The sequence below is a fragment of the Huiozyma naganishii genome, chromosome 11 (genome assembly GCF_000348985.1).
Source record: "Huiozyma naganishii CBS 8797 chromosome 11, complete genome".
NCBI lineage: Eukaryota > Fungi > Ascomycota > Saccharomycetes > Saccharomycetales > Saccharomycetaceae > Huiozyma > Huiozyma naganishii.
In genome coordinates this window covers 1-25418 of record NC_035932.1, presented here as the reverse complement: position 1 = coordinate 25418, position 25418 = coordinate 1, and the positions used below count along the sequence as shown (strand labels likewise).

The following is a 25418-nucleotide window of genomic DNA, read 5'->3' as shown; positions in this document are numbered from 1 at the left end:
GAGAGGGAGAGAGAGCAGTATTGTGCGGTATTGCTGATGATGATGGTGGTGGTGGTGGTGTTAGCAATTGAATCTTGGAGATTTCAATGGGAGCAAACCGCTGATCAAGAAGTAGGGCACTGGACAAACAGAGAACTATTTCAATGAAAGTCAAAAGTCGCAGATTGCCTTTAGCAGCGACTCTCGCTGTAGCTTGTTGCATCTTAGGTCTCGCTTAACGTACTCTAAATTGACCCATTTAGCTGGTTTATCGGAGGAACGATGTCGTACCATCTTGACATTTTTCTTTTTTTTTATTCCAAAACAGTGGTATGAAAGTTTCACACCTAAAATTTCAGTAAGAAGTTGTATTGTTCTGTAGATTTTGTATCCCCAAAATGGCTAAGAATTGCTGAAATTTTGTCGTTGCGAAGTGCTCAGGGAAAAGCCCCGGTTTTATGCCATTCTGTTCGCCTTCTACATCAGGAAAAGATATTGGGAAGAATGTTCTAGTTCTGTAACAATTGACCGTAGCAGCGACGGTCCATCTTATTTTTTGCTGCATAGTTGAAGGATTTGTCCGCCTTCATAATTTAACCCCCCCCCCCCCCCACTTGCTTCATTCCGTCTTGTACTGAGACACTACACGTAACTAAGCATTTGTGTATCGGAATGCAGTGATATATACTTATATGTAGATGCTACCAGCGTAAAAATTCAAGTTTTGCTCCCTCAAGAAAATTGGATATTAGAGAAAGCCACCATGTGCCCCTACGTCATCGATCAAACCGTTGCCAAACACACCTCGGTGCTTCTGTCAAGTCACGCAACTATTCACAACCCACTAGCGCGACTCTCAGATCGAAAAAAAGAAATGCATGCAACGGGAAAACACGAAATGAATATACAACAATAAAACCCAGTGTCAGCTTGAGTAGAGGGCGACTCTAGCACTGTTGCAAACAGACACTTCAAAATAAGTCGCAGACCATGCCAAATGCGAAATGTCACCTGGCGGGCCAGGATACGGGAAAAATCAATTACATTACCGCATTGGGCAGGCTGCAACGATACCCCCACAACAGCTGGGTAACCCAGCCGGAACTGAAGCACAGCCCCCCCACGTTCTTCGTCCAATCACACACGACACGAAAAGTCGCATTACCCGCACCATTTACTCATTCCCCCGGCGTTTTATTACCTCCTCCCACTCCCCCACCCCACCCCCTTTAAAAATAGCCCGCTGTTTGCGTTCTGTCCCAATGCGGACACGCGCTCAAAAAAGATAACAAACCCCAAACGCGTCCTGCGGCGTGGTCTGAGGGCCCGCCGGCTGCTCTCCTTTTGGGAAACTTACCGCTTTGGGCCGTGATTCTATTTTCTTATTTCATTTTTTTCACAGCCATCGCATTTAAAATCACTTTTCGTGTGGCCTCTCGCGCGACCCTCTACGGCCGTTTCTGGGCAGATGCATGCCAACGAGAGAGAAAAACAGCGCCCCATTTGGACATGGGAAATATATTCTTCTCTCGAGAGAAAGAAAAACACGCGCACAGTTAACAGGATCCCTGTGCAAAAACGCTCTTGCACAATATAGAATGCACAGCGAGAGACAATTCTGATCGAACTTTGTATATAAACAATCCTGCAATCGAACGACCAACCCACCTTTGCGAAAAAGCATTTATCCCCCGTTTCGGTCGCTTGTTGTGTGTATATTTACTCTGTATCATTTTTCATTCTTGGTCAAAGTGTTCATACCCAACCATAGAACACTGCAACAATGATGCTAAAAAACATTATTACAACTGCTGCTACTGCACTTGCAGCCAGCAGTTTGGCCTCTGCTGCGGATCTACCAGCCATTGAAGTCGTTGGTAACAAGTTTTTCTACTCAAACAACGGCTCCCAGTTCTACATTAAAGGTATCGCCTACCAGGCGGACACTGCGAACGCTACCGGTGGCTCGACAATTAACGACCCATTGGCAGACTTCGAGAGTTGTTCAAGAGATATCCCATACTTGCAACAGTTGTCCACGAACGTTATTCGTGTCTACGCTGTCAACACCTCTTTGGATCACTCTCAATGTATGAATGCTTTGAACGACGCCGGTATTTACGTCATTGCCGATTTGTCGTCCCCCAAATTGTCCGTTAACAGAAAGTCCCCCTCGTGGACTTTGGACCTATACAACCGTTACACATCCGTGGTCGACATGTTCGCCAACTACACAAACGTCCTAGGTTTTTTCGCCGGTAACGAAGTCACCAACGACGAAACGAACACAGACGCTTCCACTTTCGTCAAAGCTGCTCTAAGAGACACCAAGAGTTACATCAAGGAGAAAAACTACAGAAGCATCCCTGTCGGCTACTCCTCTAACGATAACGAGGAGACTAGAGTCGCTCTTGCTGACTACTTTGCCTGTGGTGACTCCGATGAAAGTGCCGATTTCTACGGTATAAACATGTACGAATGGTGTGGTACTTCCACTTTCCAAAGATCCGGTTACGCTGATAGAACTGCTGATTTCAAAAATTTGACCATCCCAATTTTCTTCTCTGAGTACGGTTGTAACGAGGTTACACCAAGACAGTTCACTGAAGTGGAAACTTTGTACGGGTCAGACATGACCGACGTCTGGTCCGGTGGTATTGTCTACATGTACTTCGAAGAGACTAACAAGTACGGGCTTGTGAGCATCGACGGGTCCGATGTCAAGACTTTGGACGACTTCAACAACTACTCCAGCGAGATTCACAAGGTCACTCCAACCTCCGCCAACACCGCCTCTTATACCCCATCGTCAACAAGCATGCAGTGTCCAGCCACCGGTAAGAACTGGGCCGCTGCCACTAACCTGCCTCCAACTCCAAACGAGGACTTGTGTTCATGTATGAGCGCTGCGAATTCGTGTGTTGTTGCCAGCGACGTCTCCGAGGATGACTACGAGGACTTGTTCAACTACGTCTGTAGCAAAGTCTCCTGTGCTGGTATCAGTGCCAACGGTACCACCGGAGAATACGGTGCTTACTCCTTCTGCTCCTCTAAGGAACAATTATCTTTCGTGTTGAACTTGTACTACCAATCTCAAGGTGGTTCCAAGTCCGACTGTGACTTCAGCGGTTCTGCGAGTCTACAATCTGCTACTACGCAAGGTTCATGTGCCACTGCTTTAAGGGAAATTGGTACCGCCGGTACTGGTACTGCCAGTAACTCTGCCTCCTTCCGTGGTAGGAGTTCATCCGGTTCCGGTTCCGGTTCTGCCTCTGCCTCTGCCTCTGCCTCTGCTAGCTCCTCTCGCAGCAGCAATAGCAGGTCTTCCAGTGGCGACAATTCGAGCTCCTCTGGTTCCGGTTCTGCATCTGCCTCCGCCTCCAGTACCAGCAGAAAATCGGGCGCCGCGTCCTCTTCGTCAAGGGCTAACTTGGCTCAAGTTATTTTGACCTCGCTAGCTTCGATCTCATTCGTCGCTGGTGTTGGTTTCGCCTTGGTGTAAGCCTGTTTTCGTTTACCAATGATGGTTTTTTATTTTTTCTGCGATAAAGAAGTAGTATCATAAAATAATGCTCATTTTTTAATGTAACCATACCTGGTTGTATACATATATATTATTCACACATATTAAAATCTATTGATCCAGTACTGTTTTTTTTTAAATCATAGTAGTTAGGTCTATATTGATGAGGGATGCTATGTATGTATAATACAACGTGGAGTTCGTGTAGTGGTACTCTCTTTTTCAACTGTTTGTAACCATGAATATTTCATTCAACGCCTTTGAATCCATGACGGCGGCTCTCTTCTGTTTGATCCATTTAGCACGAATGGAAAGCCTTGTGGACACCTGTGCGACTTCAGAGTTACTTTTCGCTACATGGTGCGATTTGTCCCTGTGTTTCTTCTTGTCTTTGTGTTTCTCTGCTTTCTTTTCTTTTTTGTGCTTCTTCAATCTTTTCTCCTCTTTACGCTTCTTTGATTTTTCCTCGCTCTTTGGCTTCTTTATTTTCCTCTTTTTTTTGCTCTTAGAGTGATCTGAATCCCCATTGTCACCACGACTTCTCTTTTCCCCTCCGTTTGAGTAACTTTTCAATTGTTTTGTCTCCGGGTCCCAAGTGCTTGCCAAGACGGCTCCCTTGACGAAATGAACCCCCCATTTACCGTTCAGTATCCTATCCTTCCTTTGCAACTCCAACGCTGAGTTTATCTCAACTTCCTTCCCATTCAATTTCCCCAAAATCCTTTGGAACACGTCCAACCCAAGACATTCTCCATTATCAAACTCATCCTTTCTATCCTTTGACCTTGCAATCTTGGCCCCCAGCCCAACGTTATCGTCCTTGATACTGACTTTAATGTGAGACTTGTTCGAGTGGAGCGGGTTCATTCCGAGCCCCATACCTGGTTTCCAACCAAACCGTTCCAATTGTCTGTGTCCAAACCTCGAAGTGTCATTAGACCACGCCGTGTTTCTTGGATCCAACCCAAACCTCTGCTTCGTCCTTGCGGCAGCCAACCCCATCGCGCAGTTGTGTTCGGTAGACAGACAGAAACAAGAAGCGCCAACCACAAGGAGGAACAGTTGTAGCGTATCTTTCCTCTTGCGATGCCCAATCGTTCCAGCGTTAACTTTCAAACGCACTACTGAACAAAAAAAATAAAATTATACCAGAAAATTTTTCAGTGCCTCATCGGTGCCTCATCTCCTCTGAACAGAACAAGAGAGAGAGAGAATGTGCTACCCGGAGCACGCTGCAAAGACGTGGGTCGGAAGCGTGGGGGTGGGTCCAGCGTGCTGCTGCTACCGCCACTAGTGCACCACACAGCCCCGGCCCGACCGTGCAGCGCAATCGCCGCTTTCTCCGCCGCGGGGGCCGCGGAACCAGCTGCGGGACGCGGCGGTCTTCCGCGGAACCAGCCCTAACTGCTTGCGGCGCGCTGTGCGTGTGTGTTTTTTAGGGTTCCGTCTCTTTCTGTCGCACCGCCCAGCTTCCGCGTACGACTCTTCTGCGAAGTTTTCTCTGCGGCGGCGGTGAGAGGGTGAGCATCGCCCTTTGACAGCTTTATCTTTCTATCCGTCTGTTCTCTCTGCATTTATCAGTCAGTACTGCGAAAGAGATATATATAGCTGTACCTACCCACCCCAGAGTCTCATCTTTGAGATCTTGTCGACTTTTCAGAGTCTACGCCAGCACAACAGAACACATTCTACTGCCTTTTGAGCGAAGGCAAGCTGGTATATTGGTTGCGCTCTGGCACTGTACACATAAGAGAGAAGAATCGAATTTTCACTTTTCTTTTTTTCGGGTTAGCTGTCGCTGACTAAACACTGCTATATCCCAGTTTAGATAGATTATCGAGAATTTATAGCACCCCGGCAGCGCTCTCTACTGCTTTGCATCTCGACTATGTCGTCAATAGATAGTAGTTCAGGGAAGGAGTCGCCACAAGTGCACTCAGCTTCAACGAATACGCTGAGTGGGACTACTTCTTCGCCATCGGAACATTTACCACCGCATAGGACGTCCACAGATACTGCATACTTGCCCTCTGGTGAGTACTTGCTGAATAAGAACAAGCCAAAGACTTTTTTGAATCAAACAGATATAGAGAAAGTTACCGATTCAGAGATATACCCACAGAAAAGATTGTTTTCCTTTCTACATTCCAAAAGGATCAAAGATGTACCGCAGGATGATAGTGAGAGGAAAGTGTACCCTCTGTTGCATAGTAACCCGCTGTCAAGTCTGTTTATATGGTGGGTGTTCCCCATCGTTAGAGTAGGTTACAAGAGAACCATCCAACCGAATGATCTTTTCAAAATGGATGAGAAATTGTCCATTGAAACTTTACACAAGAGGTTTGACGATAATTTAGAGTACTATTTTGCCAAGGCAGGTAAAAAAGACGGTAGACACGATGAGGAGATTAAATTACCCAAAATAACACTGGCGAAAGTCCTGTTTTTCACATTTAAAGAGCACTTTCTACTGGCGTGTCTGTTCGCCGTACTCGCTAACTGTGCCTCCGGGTTCAATCCAATGATAACAAAAAGATTGATCGAGTTCGTCGAAAGGAAGGCGTACATCCATGACTTGAAAGTTAACAGTGGGATCGGTTACGCTATCGGAGCATGTGTAATGATGTTGGTGAACGGTCTCTTCTTCAACCACTTCTTCCATTTCTCTCAAATGACAGGATGTATGGTCAAAGCAGTGCTCACAAAGGCGGCTCTCACAAAGATGCTCAAGGCTTCAAACTACACAAGACATAAGTTCCCCAATGGGAAGGTCACCTCGTTTGTCACCACGGACGCGGCAAGAATAGAGTTCGCCATATCATTCCAACCTTTCCTCGTAGGGTTTCCAGCAGTCATGGCCATCTGCATCGTCCTGTTGATCGTCAACGTCGGTGTCATTGCCCTTGTAGGGCTAGGTATCTTCTTCCTAGGCTTCTTCGCCACTTTATCCGTGTTCAAGATCATCATGACAATCAGAATGAAGGCAAACAAATTCACAGACGCAAGAGTCACACTGATGAGAGAGATCCTCAACAACATGAAAATGGTTAAATACTACGCATGGGAGGACGCGTACAACAAAAACGTGGTCGACGTAAGGTCCCAAGAGATCGTGAAAGTGCGCCAGATGCAATACATTAGAAACTTCATTATTGCTATGGGGATGTCCATCCCCAATATCGCCTCCTTGGCCACATTCCTGTGCATGTACAAAGTTAACAAGGGTGGAAGAAACCCGGGGAACATTTTCGCTTCTTTGTCCCTGTTTCAAGTTTTGTCTCTGCAGATGTTTTTTTTCCCGATTGCCATCGGTACAGGTGTAGATATGCTCGTAGGGTTGGGACGTATGCAGGCCCTGTTTGAGTCATCCGAGGAATATTCAAGCGATTTCACCCCTGCGGAGGGAAGCGATCCAAATATGGCTTTGAAGATCGAACACGGTTGTTTCGAATGGGAAGATTTCGAATCCATAGACGAAAGGGCAAAGAAGGACGCGGAAACAGAGGAGAAGAAGGGGTTTTTTGCCAAAAAATCAAAGAAAGTGATTAACCCAAAGGCCAATATCGACGACGAAAAATCATTGGTATCGAGCGGGTCCTCCGGTGATAAAAATAAATCTTTTACGTCCTTCACGGATTTGAACTTGGAAATTTTCAAGGGCGAGTTTATCATCGTGACAGGTCCTATCGGTACAGGTAAAACTTCCCTTCTGAACGCAATGGCAGGGTTTATGAAACAAACTTCGGGCCGAGTCGAAGTCAACGGTGAATTATTACTCTGTGGTTACCCATGGATCTTGAACGCCACCGTGAGGGATAACATCCTCTTTGGATCCCCATACGAAGAAGCCAGATACAACGAAATCGTCGAAGTGTGTTCCCTAGACGCAGATTTGAAGATCCTCCCTGCTGGTGACAGAACTGAAATTGGTGAGCGTGGTATCACTCTTTCCGGTGGTCAAAAGGCGCGTATTAATTTGGCTAGAGCAGTCTACAAGAACAAAGACATTTTTTTGTTCGATGACGTCTTGAGTGCAGTCGACTCCCGTGTAGGGAAACATATTATGGACGACTGTCTACTCGGTATCTTGAAGGGAAAAACAAGGATATTGGCCACACATCAGTTATCCGTGATTGAAAGGGCAGATAGAATTATTGTTGTGGGGCCTAACGGCTCATTTGATTTTGGAACTTTGGATGAATTGAAGGGGAGGAATCAAACTTTGGTCTCGTTACTCCAGTACTCCAGTCAAACGAAAGATATTGCAGAAGACAAAGAGCTGGAATTGGAGGAACGAGAGAAGGATGCTTTGAAAAACGAAAAGGACCCAAACACCCTTTTGAAACAAAATACTTTAGAAGCGGAGCCAGATGGGGCCTTAATTTCCAAGGAGGAGAGGGCAGTTAATAGTATCAAGCTCAAAATTTACACAACGTACCTCAATGCCGCTGTCGGGAAATGGGGGGTCGTTGTAATTCCAATGTACATCATTTTCATCATGGGTACCACATTCTGCAACCTGTTCTCATCAGTTTGGCTATCGTACTGGACGGAAGACAAGTGGAAAGATAGGTCGACCAGTTTTTATATGGGGATGTACTCCTTCTTTGTTTTTGGCGCCTATCTGTTCATGAACTTGCAATTCACACTGCTTTGTACGCTGGGTCTCCGTGCTTCGAAATGGTTGAACTTAAAAGCAGTCGAAAGGATTCTGCACACGCCAATGTCATACTTGGATACCACTCCTCTTGGTCGGATTTTGAACAGATTCACAAAGGATACAGACAGTTTAGACAACGAGTTGACGGAAAGTATCCGTCTGATGTTATCCCAAGTCGGGAACCTCATTGGGGTGATCGTTATGTGTATCGTTTATCTGCCATGGTTCGCAATTGCGGTTCCCTTTCTGCTTATCATTTTTGTGCTGATTTGTGATCACTACCAATCGACCGGTAGAGAGATTAAAAGATTAGAAGCTGTTCAACGTTCCTTCGTTTATAATAACTTCAACGAGGTTTTAGGAGGTATGGATACTATCAAGGCATACGGATCACAGGAGAGGTTTCTCGCGAAGACAGATTACTTGATCAACAAGATGAATGAGGCTGGTTATTTGATTGTCGCCGTGCAAAGGTGGGTGGCCATCTTGTTGGATAGTGTTGCCGTTGTCTTTGCTCTGATTATCACTTTGTTGTGTGTAACTAGAGCGTTCCCCATTTCTGCAGGTTCTGTTGGTGTATTGTTGACGTACGTCTTGCAATTGCCAGGTCTTTTGAATACAATTCTTAGAGCATTAACTCAAACTGAAAACGATATGAACAGTGCCGAGAGATTGGTTACTTACGCCACAGAACTACCTTTGGAAGCTGCTTACAGAAAACCTGAGGTATCTCCACCAGAATCGTGGCCGGAAAAGGGAGATATCGACTTTATCGATGTTAATTTTGCCTACAGACCAGGTCTGCCAGTTGTGCTGAAGAATATGAACCTGAAAATTAATAATGGTGAGAAGATTGGTATTTGCGGTCGTACAGGTGCTGGTAAGTCTACGATCATGAGTGCTCTGTACAGGCTGAACGAGTTATCTGATGGTAAAATTGTCATTGATGGAGTTGATATACGCAAAATTGGTTTGTATGATCTGCGTAAGAAGTTGACAATTATTCCACAAGATCCAGTATTGTTTAGAGGTACGATTAGGAAGAATTTGGATCCATTCAAGGAATGTTCTGATGATTTATTATGGGATGCTTTAATTAGAACTGGTGTCGTCGAGAGGGAGAACTTGAATGATATAAAGTTGGAGAAGCCAGACGAAAATAACTCGTATTCGAACATGCATAAGTTCCATCTCGACGAACTGGTTGAGGAGGAAGGTTCCAACTTTTCTCTGGGTGAAAGACAGATGTTGGCTTTGACTAGAGCTTTGGTGAGGAACTCTAAAATTTTGATCTTAGACGAGGCGACGTCTTCAGTGGATTATGAAACTGATGGGAAGATCCAGAGCCGTATTGTTTCAGAGTTTGGAGACTGTACCATTTTGTGTATTGCGCATAGACTGAAAACCATTTTGTCCTACGATAAAATTCTTGTACTGGAAAAGGGTGTGATTGCCGAATATGAAAAACCATGGGAATTATTCAATGACAAAAACAGTATCTTCAGAAGCATGTGTTTGAGGTCAGGCATTTCGGATGAAGACTTTAAGCGTAGATGAGTAGATTATAAAGGAAAGTATCCGGAACTATATTTAAATAAACACTTTTATTTACTAGCATTATATGTTGAGATGTGAAATCAGAATATGATCATATCATATGGACCGTTCTGTAAGAAAAGTTTTTATACAAAAGATTGTCGTTGAGATAATCTCCTTGTAGTTTTACATAACGCTTTATGTACCTTTTAATAGAATCGAGCTTGTAAGTAACGGCTGCAGGGACCCTACTGGTCCCTACATCAGCAACCGGTTGGGACCTTTGGGTTGTTTTAACCCAATAGGCATATCTGATGCTTCATAGAGTGACGTATCCGTCACTAATACATCAGATATTCCCACAGAAGGACTCCTAGAATTTAACATTTTAATCGACTTTTTTTATTATTTTAGAAGTGGAAAACAAAATAATGAATAAACATGAATTGGGAAAAAAAATTGATATCAGTTAAATTAAAAGAATATTGAAGGGAAGTAGTTGCATAATGTGTTGAATATAGAAAATGACTAGTATAGGGGTGATAAGATATCATCATAGGCATAAACAGAATATGAAACGTATAACACTAATGCCAGGTGGAAGTTAATATGTCGCACTGTGATACGTATTCCTATTCTGAGATTATCTGGGAAATTCTCACATATATAAAGGCTAGTTATATCTATAGTATCGGTCTCTGTCTTTCTGAACATACAGAAGAGACCATTGAACCTTATACTTAAATAGTATAACTAAGAAGTCAACTTTACCTAAGTCATCTAAATCTCTACTCAAAATGGATAGTCACGGCGAAAAAGATGATATCTAACAAAAGATACCATCTTTCACAGGGTAACAGGGTCAAAAGGGACCGGGAACCACGGAATGTTGCAAGACCTAAACATACTTGGAACCTTGAATGCTTTCAAACTGCTGTACAATCCCAAACTATGTAAACCCCATGCTGTGTTTCCCACCTTCGACCAGGTTCCTATCCCTGTAAACAATTCCATAAAAGCTATAGTATTGGACAAGGACAATTGCTTTGCATATCCGAAACAATCGACTGTATGGCCCGAGTACAAGGCCCAGTGGGAAAAGCTAAAACAAACTTATCCGGGGAAGGCTTTGCTCGTGGTGAGCAACACTGCAGGATCAGGTGACGACACAGATTTCAAAGAAGCCAAGCTGATTGAACAACAAACGGGTGTCAATGTGCTACGACACTCGAAGAAAAAACCTGGCTGCAAAGAGGAGATACTACGGTACTTTCGAGAGAACAATGTAACAACCAACCCGCAAGAAATCGCCGTGATTGGCGACAGATTACTGACAGATGTCATGCTGGCCAATATGATGAACGCTTACGCTGTATGGATCAAAGACGGTGTCAAGATCTCAAACAACCCCATTGTCCGGTTTGAAAAAAGACTCGCCAGCTATATGGGGTTTGGAGACTCAAAGTAGCAAGCAAGACCATTCAATAATAACAAACGATGACATACCCCACTCCCCCCCCCCCTGAGGACGTATAAGATCGGCAATCCCAAACCTTCTATAACATAACTGTTGGATATTGTCTTTCTCGCCGTGACTATCCATTTTAAGTAGAGATTTATATGACTTAGATAAATTGACTTCTTAGTTATACTATATAAGTATATGGTTCGATGGTCTCTTCTGTATAATCAGAAAGACAGAGACCGATACTATAGATATAACTAGCCTTTATATATGTGAGAATTTCCCAGATAATCTCAGAATAGGAATGTGCATCACAGTGCGACATATTAGCTTCCACCTGGCAGTGCGTATCAAATTATCTTACCATCTTTATTATAGCCATTTTCTATATCCAGCAGAAATTGACTTTGGTTCGCATCAAACTGAAAAGTTGGTTATTGATAGTATAGATATCTTTTAACTAATGCCAAAGCTAACACAAATTATATATTGCTTGTTACAGCGATTTCTCTTTAACCTACGTCAATGACACTGCCGGATAACATATATACAACTCTAATTTGGAAGCCTTAATAAATTCATCTAAAGTATAGTAGTTTGGAGAGCAATGCTCCTCCGTCCAAACATTTTAGACACATTGCAAAGGGAAGGTAAAGAGTGTATCTTCTCCTGTGTATGGAATTTCCCGAACTGCATTTTGAAAATCCTTAAATACTATATATTAGGCCACTAGACCTAAGCTTATTTTAGCATTCATATTGTACAAACGAGTTTGGTAATCTCGAGACAGAAGGCACAAAAAGTTCCCTTTTTAAATTGTATGTGTAACGCAACTTGGAACAACATGAACCGATGCAACAGATGTTACTTTAGTCTCCACAACTTAGTTCAATCCACTTTTTCCCCATTCTAGGCCGTTCGAAACTTTGAAAAAATCAAACGGTTAGGACTGTCTCAATGACTATCATATGGATGATAGGTGAGTTTGACTCAAGGATGCCTTATGGTAGTAATAAAGAAAAATTTCAAATCAGTGTAACATAACTAAAAAACCTTTGATATCTTATGTTTATTTTCACATGTGCCTACATAAATATATCAACTATGAACGAGGAAGTGTTGTTGACCAAAATGAAAGAAAGAAAAAAGAGAAAAGAGCAGTTCTAGTAACTAAAGCAGATAGCGGTAAGATATCAAGAACATCTCTATTCTTCCCTCAAACCATCATTTTGCTTCAGTTTGAGGACGGCATATAAGCTTCCCATTTTCGCCTTTCAAATTTAAAAGTCACAACTTAGTGAGTACTTCAAGTTGTCACCAGAGCTCCAAACACCCCAGTGCTTTTCAACATCAGAAGTACCGGAGGTGTTTGGCTTCCAATCTTCGTCGAAGGCTTCAAAAACGATGACGTTAACACCCCAGGCTCTCATGGAACAAATAGCTTCCTTCCAGAACTGTTGAGCGTTTTCGGTAGAAGGTTGCGAATCTTGGAAATTTGTACCGTCCGTTGGCCAGCCAGTTTCACCAACCCAGAAAGTGATGTCGGTGGAGCCCTTTGTGGTTTGGATGGTTTGCAAAGCTTGCATGATATCATCAAAGAAGGAGTAGGACGAGTTTTGCATCGTCTGGCCCTGCCAGTAGGAGAACGCGTTGGCCATGACAAAGTCGGAGGCCTGGATAGCAGGTGCGTTGTAACCAGCGACCAAGACGTTCCAGGAGTCGACGGTACCAACTTGCTTGCCGGCGTAAGAGTTACCCTCGGAATCCTTCAAGTTGCCGATGAAGGAACGGGCGTCATTGATTCTGTCGGCCAACTGTTGTGCGGTCATATCGTCACGGTAAAGAGCTTCAGAGCCGACCAAGAACCCAGCAACGGTAGATTGCTTCAACGAGGGCAAGTACGCTTGCAAAGCATCCTTCTCAGCCTGGTAGTGAGCGTCGTCGTTTGGCCAGATCCCGAAGAAGACGTTGAAACCTTCAGCCTCGGCAGCGGGACCCAAGTTTTGCAAAGTGTTACAGTCTGAGACAGCGTACACTTTAACGGTGGACGTGTACTGTTTCAGGATCTTCAAATCACTTTCGTATTGGTTGGTGTCCTTACAGGTGCCGTCGTTGTTCTTAACACCGATATTGAAGGCCAATTCACCCATGGCAGAGACCTGCGAGGCAGCAACCAAAAGACTAGAAATGGTGGTAGCGAGAGTAGAGAAACGCATGTTCGTCAGTAGGAGGGAAAGATGAGTCTCTTGCTGTGTTAGCTTGTTACTTCGTTTCCTAGCAGCTCTGAGGAAGGAGACGTAAAACAAGAGGAACTGTTTGGAAAGAACTGTTATTCTTGTTGTTGTTGCTGTTGATGTTGTTATTTAAGACAAGACGTTTGTTGTTGTTTCCTCGAGAAAATTTTTAGTCCGGGTAACACATTCCCAAACGGGTAATGCGCACTCTCTCCTAAAAAAATCGCTGCTAAAAATAGATCTGGGTAACACGTGACCGCTTTTCAAACAGTGCTGTACTTGCGTTATGTATGGGCTGCTGGCGGTGGACCAGTACTACCAGCTCAGGCTCACTCAGTAGACCTTCTTCTTGCTGTCGATGGACAGGTCGCCCGCGCCCGTGTTTGTGATGAGCATCAGGGCGCCGATGATCGAGAGGTTCTGGTAGAATTCGTACTTGAGGAAGTCTCTTCTGGTCTGGCTATGGAACCAGTAGTTGTTCAAAGTAATGTTGTAGAAGGCAAGGATCAGCCCGAGGGAGATCGAGGCCATTTTCGTCTTGTAGCCGAGGGCAAAGCCCACCGTGCAGATCAGAGTCAAAATGACGGTAAACCACGACTTGCTGAAAGTGAACCCAATGAACATCAGAACGATCAAGATTCTACCGGCGAAGAGCAGGTATCCCCTGAATTGCTTATTCTTGTCGTGCAGCTCCGGAAGCATCCCAAAAGTGGTTTTGTTCTGCACAATCGAGTCACTGAAGGCAATCAGAAGCCCCCCAATGACACTGAAGTTCCTCAACACGAACGCAGATCCACCAAATAAACCGTACACGAGCCCTTGCAAGACAATGCACCCGCAGAGCGCGCCCGTAGCATAGTTGGTCTGCTTTCTTAGAATCAGCAACGTCGCTCCAACAAACATCACAATACTGACCACAAACAGAAACAGAATGACAAAAAAGTATGGGTACCGCTTCCACTCGTGCAAGTAGAACACTTGGTCAGTCCACTGCGTCAGAATCCGCAAGGAATCCTCGTAAAAAGTGGCCACAATGAAAAACCTCGCAATGCCCGGGATATAGGGTTGCAACTTCCGCACCAATGCTGTGTCGGTAAGACTTTCCACTTTTTCGGCAAACGTGTCAAAATTGGCTTTGAACTGGTTTAGTGGGTTCGACTGCGGGGCTCTCATCTTGCCGCTTCCAGCATTGCCGTTCACCATACCTAGGTTAGGGAAGGAACCAAACGATTGGGACTCCATGGGAGAATCGTTAAACCCAGCATTACCAGCACCTCTAAAAGACATTGCGCAGAATAGATGATCCCAGAAAGAACTGATATTTCTATATATCGGGTCGCTGTGCACAAAGCAGGATCAAGTTCTTGATGTAACGTAACCTTTCAATCTGTCACAACGATTTATTCAACGGCAGAAAGAGAGAAAAAGAATAAACACGACAAAAGAGAAAGTAAAGAGCGAGAGGGTGAAACGCAAAACACCCATCCACCACCACCATACCGCTTACTTGAGGAACGAATGCAGGTTAGACACCGTTCGGATGATGTCGTCCGTACTGACTAGCAGCGAGCATATGTTGCAGCGAGTACGTTGGGTTTTTGGCCAAAATAGTCCATACACACGAAGAGATGAAAGCTTTTTCGAGACCTCTCTCACTCTTTTCTCCAACACACGTCGTAACTCTTTTTTGTTGAGGTTGAAAAGACAAGCACTATGTGATTACAAAACGGAGGTAACGAATTGGACTGAAATTTCCAGCAATATTTTGTGCGTTGGGCAATCCATGCGTTATATCGTTACACAATTGTATTTTTCCAGTAAAGGATCGATAACTAAAAAGTGCAATAGTATTCAGTTCCTAACACAAAGACTACTCTTCACATACACGCCTCTTCAAATTGACACTCGGCTCCCTTGTACGTTTGAAAATTTCTCTCAAAAATGCCTTTGAAGTTGAAACCCAACTTAGCACTTTCAGCAAATTCCGGAAATATTGAATTTCTACGTTTTCGCGACCTCTTGTTTATCCTTCTTCCAACATATTGCCCTTTTTACCCTGCGGTCTAAACTTTGATTTTTGAGTGATACAAAACAGAAATATAACAAATTCGATTTTGAGTTCTTAGTTTGACACCTGTCAAAATCCCGGAGCTTTACGCGATCAAGAATGCATGAGATACCATGAATTTAGGACAACCTATTATATGGTGCTCAACAAATTCTAATATTGACTTGGACGTATCCCCCCCTTCCAATTGTTACTGCACATACAAAACTGCCGAATGTTTCTTTTTCCAGGCTTATCCGAGACCCCACTTACCAAGATATCAAATATTGCTGGTCTGCTGAAGGAGACGGTATATATCATTACGGTGGACACGCCTCAATAAGAAGTACAAGACACTTTCCGTATCTGCTTCGATACTGCAGTACAAGCCATTCAAAAAGTAAAGCAAGATAGAATGCGCAATAATGGGAGCGAGTACTGTTTAGCAGACTTTTCACTCAAATCGAAGGTTGAAAGAGATAATGACGCAGGAGAGACTCTTATTTCCGCTTTATGCATTTTTTGTAATACAAGAGGAGCACTGTTCAAACGTTTTGGAGAGGTTGAAATTACCTTTTAACATGGCGAGTAGACGATGTAAAACTGAAACTTGGTCGAGGTGTTTTTCTTATTGTTTTTCTCTGTTTTCCTTTTCGATAATTAGTGTGCTATTGTGCTGACGGAATTTCTGAAGTTTTAACACATTTACGTTGTTGAACTGTCCAGAGTGGCAACAATATATCTGTTAGAGGGTTCATTCGTTTGCAGCTCGGCTTCGCTGTCATGTCGTGTTATTCTTGTTTGTTCCGTTCTTGAAAGGGAATTTCAGCTCTCTTGAGAAAGTAAAAAAAAAGTGAATCGTAAACCTATTCGAACATGACTGTGTCTTCTAAGTAAATGTGCCCAAGTGATTGATACTTCCTCGGCGACAGACCGAACCCCAATTTTGCACTATACAAACTCCTAACCACTCGTACAAACACATCTAGAGAACATGTTGAAAGGTATGGTGAGTCTTTTTTTATTCTCCCGATGGTTTCCCCCCGCGGCGGCACTCCTCGAACGTTCTGTCTATAGTTTTTGTCAGAATATACGGAATGAAAAACAACAACAACCGGCGTTCTTCTTATTCCCTCAGGCGACCCCACCCACCTTCTCTGAACGGCCCACCGTTGAAAAAAGGAAAAGAAACATTTAGCATTATTCAAAACCAAACCCTTTAATCTTTATGGCGTACCAGCCGGGAGAGCAAGCGGAGGAGAGGGAATTCTTGCGAACATAGAAGTTCCCACGCTCCAATACAGAACGGGAGTCCTCTCAGGAAAAAAGAGTAGGAGTTATCAGAAACTTCCCGCGGGAATGGACACACCCAAAGCGTGTAGAGAATAGCCGCAGCCCTCAGTCAGCACGCACGAAATGAGCCTTCCAGAAACAGCGACACCAGATGTGGACCCACCCTCGAGCTCTTTTCCTCCATTCGAACACTGCCAAAAAGGCAACGGCGACGGAGCAAAACCGGAATATCGATCCCACCTTATTCTTTCTCTTAGATAAGCTGTCCGCGGGTTTCTCTGCACGCAATTCCTGCAAGGAGTAAAAACGCGCAGGAGGTACACATTCCGGCTTTGGCCGATTGTTCATCGCCCACCTATTACCCAAACAGGAAACCTGTCTCGAGGTGTTCCGTTTCCCAGTGAGTTCTTGCTACAGTTCTGGACGTGGGGGAGGGAAGGGCGGGTGGTTATGTTCGCTACACACAATCCCGTGAGTTCGTTTTGAGAACATTTCCTGTTTTAGTAGCCAAGAAAGAACAAAAAGAGACTGGGCTTAATGGGGAGACAACCGTTCGCCGTCACAACTTTTCCTGTATCTCGTGTCAAAATATGTCTATGCCATTGTTTTAAAAGAAAAAAATAAAAAACTCTGAGGAAAGTTTCTTCCCCATCCCCTCTAAAAATGACCGACGTCTAGTACACCACTGTTGCCGAAGTTTCCAGGTCATCGTAATCAACTTTGTATAAATGGCACGGTCCAAAGGACAGTTAGATTTCTTCGAAGTTGCCTTCATTTTAAATTCTTGGTCCTTTTTTTTTCTTTTTGATTACGTGACTAAACGAATATTATTATCAGGAATGAAACTGAAAGATGTCAGCGCGACAACAACCATGTCGTTGACATTATTTTTCACAATCTCTGTTCTACTGGGTTATGTTTCAGGCCAACATGATATGGGCAGTCCAGGTGCGTGCTTACCCCTTGGAGAACCCAGTAAAGGGTTCAATGCTAAATTTTTCAGTTACCCAATCAACGTTTACGACAAAGTATTGGACCCAGGATACTATACGAAACATTATGCAGATGGTGGGCCCATCGGGGAAGTGAAAGGTATTATTGACCCAAACTTCAAGACTACGATACCTTGTTACCGATCAGATGGCGGGCCCACATTTAGATGTTACCACCCCTTTCTACGAGGATTGGCCTGTAAATACTGGTGTGGGTCAATTCACTGTAATAATTCTCTTAGAGGGGCATACTGGAGTGAGGAAATATACGGGTTCAACACGAGTGTCAGTAATATCAGCATGGAACTGACGGGCTACCTTCTAGCTCCGGAGACAGGCAATTACACGTTCTACTACAACTTCGTGGATGACGGTGCCTTCCTGTTTGTGGGACCCGATATTGCCTACCTTTGCTGTAAGCAAGACAATTACCCGGTCGGCGTCGATCTTGTATCGATAGGTGACCATTATCCACACGTTTATGCCGCGTCGTTCTATTTGGCCGCAGGTTACTACTATCCTGTCAAAGTCGTGTTCATCAATGCATGGATGTCTGGTACTTTGGATACCAAGTTACAATTGCCAAGTGGGAAGATAGTACAAGATTGGGGGATATATGTGGAGTCTTATGAGAATGGGGACCCTGAACATTGTTATACAACCCCACCAGGCCCATTTGCATCATCGTCTCATCGCTCTTTTTCCACGAGAACGACATCCAAAAGTTCAAGCAAGTCCACCATGAACCCATCGTCCACAAGTATTAGTTCGTCATCTATGAGTTTTGACAGGACATCCAGAAAGTCATCCACATCGTCATTGTTGACAAATCCCAGCATAGTAGCAGTGGCGCATCTGTTTCTCTGTCAAGCACCTTGTCTTCCTCATTTAAACCTAGTCATCCCACGTCTGCAAGTTTTACAAGCCACTCATCGACAGATTCTTTGGGAAGTTCTGCGAGTACATCGTTTTCTCACACATATCTAAGCTGTACCTCTTGTTCATCGAGTCAACATAAATCAAAGAAAACGGTTCATGACTCTTCTTCTTCTGTTAATACTGTCACATCAACAGAAATAAAAAAAATACATCATCTCACCGGTCAGAATATTATTCGTCGCCTTCAAAAATGGGCTCCTGCTCTATTTGCAACTTTACTCAAAAAACATCTCACGGTGTACCTAAGCCAAGGAGTTTGACTTCCAGCATATCACAATGGGTCCCCGGTACCACTGATAGCACTGGAAAAACTGTTACGGATACAAAATGTTTGACCCAAACACACATCCCTTCAGACATAAAATCCGGACACATTCAATCAATTTCTACTGATGTTAGTAAGGTAAGTAGAACCCAGAAGTCGTCTCTATGGGAGAGCGTCCCATCAGTGAAAACACCTAGCGTCGTGGAAATGATATCCATGGCTTCCTCTGGAATACCGAATTCACCCACACCATACTCGCTCAGTACCGTAACTGTTCGAACCGCCAATATGGGAGGACAGAGAAGCTCGATTGATACCATTTCTATAATGTTGTCAATACTGATTACCGTGCTGCTGTAACTTTTTCATGAAAGGTACTGTTTTAGCGCCAACATATCTTTTACCACTTTTCAGCAAATTTTATTTTTTCTGAAAATAAACCGAAACTATTGACTGTTACCTGTAAGCCTAGGTAAGGCAGTATCTGGAAAAATCGAAGTTGTAGCAATTCGGATAAAAAGTTATCAGGAGAAGCATACTAACATTCAAAAAACAAAACAAAAAAAAACTTGTAAAACTCTGCATTATGCACTAGATTTGCAAGTCAGAAATGGCAGAACGACAAAATTTGACCATCAGCACAGGATGAACAAGATTGGTACAGGTCGTTTTATCCCTTTTCTAGATCTCTTGTAAACACCAATATAAGCATCAGCAGTTGGGAACGCACCGTCTTCCGTTAGGCGTCGACGCCATATATATTGCGTTCCGACGAAATGATAATTTGCCATAGTTAATTCGAGTCAGGTTCCTGAAATTTGTTAGCCAAGATTGAAAAAAAAACTAGACTGGTTTCAGCACCGGGAGGAGACCAGCACCCGTTCTCCTCCTCCTCTTGGTATTTTGAAAAAAAGATAATTTCTGCGTCTACTTTTTCGGAACTGGGAACTGATATTTGGAACCCTCCCAGGTGAATCTGAAAAAAGATAATTCTTGCGTCTACTTTCTGGACTCCTCCCTTGGAACTGGAAACTAGAATCGGAATCCTCCTTTCGGAACCGGGAACTAATAATCTGAACCTTCCTTGGTGAAACTGCAAGAAATTCTTGCGTCTACTTTTTTGAAACTGGGAACCAGAATCTGAACCGGGAACTGATAATTGGAACCCTCCTCCCAAAGAAAAAGTTCTTTCTCCTCCTCTTATCGTAATCTCAATACTATTACACCGAACATAAAGATTTCCCTTTGCATCTCTTCTCTCGACACCTTTGGACGTGCCCGTCTGAGCAGCATTCGCATCCGTATCCGAATCCGTAACTTCACCCACCTTCCTCTTTGGGAAGTCCGATTTACCGCCTCGGTGGCTGGGGAGGATGTCCACATGGAGTTCCTCGGGTGGATGATAGACCAGCTGTTCATTGGCGACTTGCGCTCCACGAGAGCTAAAATTTGGCAGTTTAACGGCGCAACGCCTTGGTCCACCTCTGTTATCATATATATACACTAGCATGCCCAAACACGCAGTTTTCGCCCTCAACCAGCGACTTCCCCAGTAGCAATGTCTCAATTCACTCTCTCATCTGACTCCCAGTCTGAGGACTGCTTTTCCGACCGCGACGTGTCCGACCACGAGCCTGTCAGGCAGGCGGATATTGAAACATTCAGCACCGTTTCCCAGCAAGCCGCTTCACAACGCCAGAGGCCCGCGGTAGCTGCGGCGGAACCCCCGTCACAAAAGTTTCAGACCGTTGCTGGGTGGTCGACGGATACATAGTCTTCACCAACAAAAAGGGCACCAAGGTCATTCGCAGCAACCCGGCAAGCATGGGGTATTTGAGAAAGGCCGAATTGGAAATCCTTTTGGCCATCAAGACTGTTGATCTCGATGAGTTGTTTGATATCCACGCATCCTCCGATCTGATTCCGTGCTCCTCGAAACACCTGTTCGAGACAGTGACGACCGAATCTTTCCCAGTGAGGTCCGACGCCGAGGGCATGCACATCGCCGTGACGCCTGCAGATAAGGAACACGCCACGTCCATGGACCTGATATGCTACAGGCCGCTTCGCAGAAAGTACAAGTACCTCTACTACGCCCCCGCAGAGGCCCCCATCGAGGTCCCCATTGTCGAGGAGTTCGTCCCCATCACCACCGACAGGGACCCTGGGTTCTACCGCAAGCAGCTGTGTCTGCACACCCTTCACTTCACCCCAGAGGACATCGCGCTGCTGACCCGGTTTCTAAGCAAGGAGAACACCATGAGAAACCGTGCCTCCAGGGCGTTCCTTCCGTTCTACCACAAGGTTGTTCCAGCTTTGCCAAATACCCGCCATCAAGTGAACCGCGCAGGGCACCTGAAGCCGTTCCCCCGCCAGGTCACCACCGGAACGCAGAACTGCTACGTCCGCGATGTCTCCGCATTTCTTTACCTGGACAGCATCTACACCGAGCTGAGCTTTGCTGGAAACTGGAGAGGCCGGACAGAAACTTTTCCCTCTTCAGCGGCACCCTCGACAGCGACGTGTTGCTACAGGTCGCATCGTACTGGAGGTCCATTGTCGACGATGCGCGCTACGCCGGCTACCTCACCTGTCTCTGCCAGCTGGCCGCTGTCAGCATCAAGCACACCACTTCCGAAAAAGGTAGAGTTCTTTACGGTGTACCAGTACCGCTACATCCTCGACGCGATCAAAGCCTGGACAACCTACGCAGCTTTGTACCCCCAAACCGTGACCATCACTGACGACATCAGCGGCCAGTTCGTGGACAAGACCTCGCACGCCTGGCGGTGGCTTACAACAACGTACTCCCTGCTGTGCGAGGAGCTGAAGGCTGATGAAAGGAACTGGTCAAAGACCTCGGTCCGTTCCGTTGCACCGTTGGAAACAAGAACTTCTCCAGGGAGTATCTGGTTGAGCTCTACGGGGACCACCAAAGAGAGTTTGACAGCACGCTGCAGGAAGTNNNGAGAAGGTACTTCAACAAGGTCCCAACAGTGGCTACCATGGCCTCTCTCCTACTCAGGAACCTGTCCATCAATGTTGCTGAAGACGTGCGGTCAATCAACTCTTCCTTCCTCAGGCTGTTCGCAGGAAACAAACTTCAGGAGCTTCTACCCAAAAGGAACACTAAACTCAAAGAAGAATGAAAAAGGCCGAAGTCTACGGCTGGCCAATGTCTGCGCACGTTGTATCATTTGGATGATTTACGTAGGGGCAGGCGGTCCGTACAGATTCACTGAGATTGTCCATCTGAAGTTCGCCGCAGAGGGTAGGAACCTGTACGTCGACTCGAACACTCGCTGCATGGAGATCCGCACTACATACTCTAAAGCTCAGAGCTGGAGTCCCATGTCGAAGTTGCTGGATCCCACCACCTCAAGTTACCTCTTCTACTACACAATGATTGTAGTCCCGCTGCGCTATAACGTAGCGGGGAAGGATTTCGATGGCATGTCACGTGATCTCTACAATGAGATGGGCGCTAGAGTGCAAGATCATCCTACCAACGCTGCTGGCCCTCTGGGAGGGGCGATGTCAGACAAGGACTTTTCGCAACAGGTCATCAAGAGCTTTTTGTTTGCTGACGTGCTGGCTGGAAAACTGTTAAAGTATGACTTCTTTAACAAGAGAACTCGCGACCACCCCTGCTCGGTTCACAAAGAGGGCCGTTTGACCTTCCGGGAGCTACGCCATGGTATCATCTTCTTCATGCGGAAGCACACAAATGTTGCACAGATTATTGCCGGTGCCAACGCTGTCGAGGAGTATGCCGGGCACACGGCCACCACAGGTCGCCAGGTCTATGCCGCGCCGGGAACCGTGATCGACCACAACGAGAGCGAAGAGGCTATCGGCAATTACCAAATCGCCCTGGCGTGGCACAGATTTCTTGGACTTGAGATGGCAAAGAGTGTCGTGACAGTTACCGAGAAGGATAAGGCCAAGAAGGAGCACCGGCCTTATGGCGCCATGGGTGACCTGACCGCTGCGGGGAGGCTGCTGTACAACGATGCGTTTCAATTTCGGAAGGGACAGCAGGATATAGCCATTGATGTTTTTCTGGGTACCGAACAGCTGATCCCAGTGCAGGCTCTGCCAGGTTATGGAAAAACCGCGTTGTTCCAGATTCCTTTAATTGCTCTGAAGAAGAAGAACCCTTTGCCAAAGGTCGTATCTTTCGTATTTGTGCCGTACATTCCATTGAAGGCCAACATGATTGACCGGTTAAGGGCGAAGGGCCTGCTCGAGGTCGGGGACGTCGCGGAGCTGCTGAAGAACGGTCCAAACGTCGGCGAGGACGCACTTATCGCCGATGTATACGTCGGTGCATTCCACGAGATGGGCACTGTTTCTTGTAAGGAACTGATTGATAATTGGTACAAAACTTTCAAGAACACCATTCTCGGGTTGGTCGTGCTCGACGAGTTCCATAACTTCGAAACGGAACTCACTTTCCGCGCAGAGGTGTACCAGTTAATTGATACTATTAATCTGGGACTGGCGTGGAAGGCTTTGGTGCTCTCCGGGACCATTGGGAGGAGAAACTTCGCGGCGCCTTTGAAGAGATTGGGCTTTAAGAAGCCGTTGACTACAGAGCTGACGTTTGAGTCAAAGTGTTTTATCCGCAATCTTGTTGAAGAACTTCCGCTTGGGAACTCCGTGAAGTGGTTTGCGGAGTGCGCTTCGTCTGACCAGTGCCTGAAAAAGGCTGTTGCTCTGGTAAACCACTTTCTTGCTTCGGAGGAGAACTCGAAGGTTATTTTGGTGTGTCGCACGAGGGAGCACGTTGGTCTCTTGGCGACTGATCTTACACCACATGACCCTCTTTCCGTGCATGGTCGTATGAGCGGTGCGGATAAGGAGCAGATTATGCGGCGCTTCATCCAGGACCCCGCCAAAAGGGTCCTCGTCGGAACCAAGCTGGTATCGGAGGGAATCGACGTGCAAAGCTTAGCCGTTGTTATCCTTGTTGATTGTCTCCCTTCTATTGGCGAGTTCGTTCAAACTGCCGGGAGAATAAGGGGGGACGGGTTGTGCCTGGTGCTTTGGTCTTCCGCCTGTCGGAACGACCCCGCCAAGGATCTGAACCCAGGTTGCTTGACCCCACAGTTAAACCGCTTTTACGAGCTGAGCCAAGAAGGACATGTGGGCTGTTGCGGCAACCTGGAGAGGGTGAATCCACTATCAGTCGACCTCGCTCAGCGGGTGTTTCCTAATATTCTCTCCTTCCCCTTATTACGGAAGGACAAGTGGGAGCAATTTGAAACAGCCTCGTTGAAAAGACCTCGCACTGAACAGCCCTGGGAAGAAGACAGTGCAGCTGAAGAATCCGAACTTTTCGGAATCGATATGTTCATTGGTCAGCCTGAGATGACTGAGTGCGTGGAGGGCTCGACCGTGGACAGTTCTGATGAAGAAAATGGGCGCACTCCTGGCCCAGAGATCCGTCCTCATAAAGCTCCAAGAATTCAAAGTGGGGACCTGCACCGCCCGGAAAGACCTTTGCCCGCGAATAACAGGGTATATTCCAGCGGTGAAGATGAAGTGCCTTCTTTGGATGCAGCTGAGTACGGGGATGCCGAGCAGTGGCCTTCTCCTTCTATTGATGATGGCATGCCATGGGATCAGACCCAGCAAGATGATGCCCCAAGACATTCCAGGGATTCGCCGGTGACTGACTTGATTCCAGGTCCATTCTACAGCGAGCACGATGGCGCTCCGTCCCAAAGTATAGGACAGGAGCTGAGGGCTGCGTTTGGACCGGAACTGAGCCTGTACTACTTTCTAGACATTGAAGGAACGTACGAGACGGTGATGAAATTCTGGAATCCCTATGAGTCCAATGTCGGTATTCCAAAGGTGAACGAACCTAAGTTCTGCTTCGTATGCATGGGCGGACAGCACTTCAAATGCGTCTGCCCAGAGTTTACCTCGCACAAGCAGAAGTACGTCGTCCGCAACTTGGTAATGCAGTGTCTGTGTTTTCTGAAGATTGTGGGCAGGAGTGATGAGTGGGACGAGGTTCTGAGGCTGGGGAACGAGGGCGACTTTCCGAGGGTGCCGTTGTGGATGGCCGAGAGAAAGGATGATACGCTGAGGCGGTTCACGGACAAGCTTCTTGCGTACTGCAACCTTGCAAAGAAGGTCACCAGCATGGGATTCGGATACTCACTTGAATTTCCAATGAAACTTCCAGACAGCCAGACTCTCCTGAGGAGCTATAGTCGAATGTGGAATTTCCTGAGACAAAAGGAAATCGACCTAATCTGGTTCTTTGCCACAGGTGATCATAGCCGGACTTTCCCAAGATTATGGGTTGGTTGAGGCCTTGAGGAGAGAGGGGGGTCAACGGTACCGTGGGCTAAAGTATGTGGACGAACTTGGTGTGGAGAACATGATACACCAGATGACCGATGTGCCCATTACTAAATGCCTGCTCTACAGTGAGGTCAAAGAAGTTGCCTGGCGAAGAAGGGAAAGCG

At 45.7% G+C, this 25418-nt stretch overlaps 9 protein-coding genes across 9 annotated transcripts; 5 read left to right on the top strand and 4 right to left on the bottom strand.

Annotated features, from left to right (window-relative positions):
* Nucleotides 1-1762: 1762 nt before the first annotated feature.
* On the top strand, nucleotides 1763-3481 carry GAS1 (1,3-beta-glucanosyltransferase GAS1; the record flags this gene model as incomplete). The annotated part of the gene is made up of 1 exon (XM_022610324.1): nucleotides 1763-3481. One exon carries the CDS (start codon nucleotides 1763-1765, stop codon nucleotides 3479-3481), a length of 1719 nt encoding a protein of 572 aa, XP_022466632.1.
* A 243-nt stretch (nucleotides 3482-3724) lies between these two features.
* On the bottom strand, nucleotides 3725-4504 carry PXR1 (telomerase inhibitor; the record flags this gene model as incomplete). Its single annotated transcript, XM_022610323.1, has 1 exon — nucleotides 3725-4504. One exon carries the CDS (start codon nucleotides 4502-4504, stop codon nucleotides 3725-3727), a length of 780 nt encoding a protein of 259 aa, XP_022466631.1.
* Nucleotides 4505-5390: 886 nt separating this feature from the next.
* On the top strand, nucleotides 5391-9719 carry YOR1 (ATP-binding cassette transporter YOR1; the record flags this gene model as incomplete). Its single annotated transcript, XM_022610322.1, has 1 exon — nucleotides 5391-9719. The coding sequence occupies one exon, from the start codon at nucleotides 5391-5393 to the stop codon at nucleotides 9717-9719; it is 4329 nt and encodes a 1442-aa protein (XP_022466630.1).
* Nucleotides 9720-10584: 865 nt separating this feature from the next.
* KNAG0K00160 (uncharacterized protein) lies at nucleotides 10585-11166 on the top strand (the record flags this gene model as incomplete). Its single annotated transcript, XM_022610321.1, has 1 exon — nucleotides 10585-11166. One exon carries the CDS (start codon nucleotides 10585-10587, stop codon nucleotides 11164-11166), a length of 582 nt encoding a protein of 193 aa, XP_022466629.1.
* Nucleotides 11167-12443: 1277 nt separating this feature from the next.
* BGL2 (glucan 1,3-beta-glucosidase) lies at nucleotides 12444-13379 on the bottom strand (the record flags this gene model as incomplete). Its single annotated transcript, XM_022610320.1, has 1 exon — nucleotides 12444-13379. The coding sequence occupies one exon, from the start codon at nucleotides 13377-13379 to the stop codon at nucleotides 12444-12446; it is 936 nt and encodes a 311-aa protein (XP_022466628.1).
* A 351-nt stretch (nucleotides 13380-13730) lies between these two features.
* Nucleotides 13731-14684, bottom strand: ERV29 (the record flags this gene model as incomplete). The annotated part of the gene is made up of 1 exon (XM_022610319.1): nucleotides 13731-14684. One exon carries the CDS (start codon nucleotides 14682-14684, stop codon nucleotides 13731-13733), a length of 954 nt encoding a protein of 317 aa, XP_022466627.1.
* A 2781-nt stretch (nucleotides 14685-17465) lies between these two features.
* KNAG0K00130 (uncharacterized protein) lies at nucleotides 17466-18716 on the top strand (the record flags this gene model as incomplete). The annotated part of the gene is made up of 1 exon (XM_022610317.1): nucleotides 17466-18716. One exon carries the CDS (start codon nucleotides 17466-17468, stop codon nucleotides 18714-18716), a length of 1251 nt encoding a protein of 416 aa, XP_022466626.1.
* A 1010-nt stretch (nucleotides 18717-19726) lies between these two features.
* Nucleotides 19727-20443, bottom strand: KNAG0K00120 (uncharacterized protein; the record flags this gene model as incomplete). Its single annotated transcript, XM_022610316.1, has 1 exon — nucleotides 19727-20443. One exon carries the CDS (start codon nucleotides 20441-20443, stop codon nucleotides 19727-19729), a length of 717 nt encoding a protein of 238 aa, XP_022466625.1.
* A 314-nt stretch (nucleotides 20444-20757) lies between these two features.
* On the top strand, nucleotides 20758-25260 carry KNAG0K00100 (uncharacterized protein; the record flags this gene model as incomplete). The annotated part of the gene is made up of 1 exon (XM_022610315.1): nucleotides 20758-25260. One exon carries the CDS (start codon nucleotides 20758-20760, stop codon nucleotides 25258-25260), a length of 4503 nt encoding a protein of 1500 aa, XP_022466624.1.
* Between the last annotated feature and the right edge of the window lie 158 nt (nucleotides 25261-25418).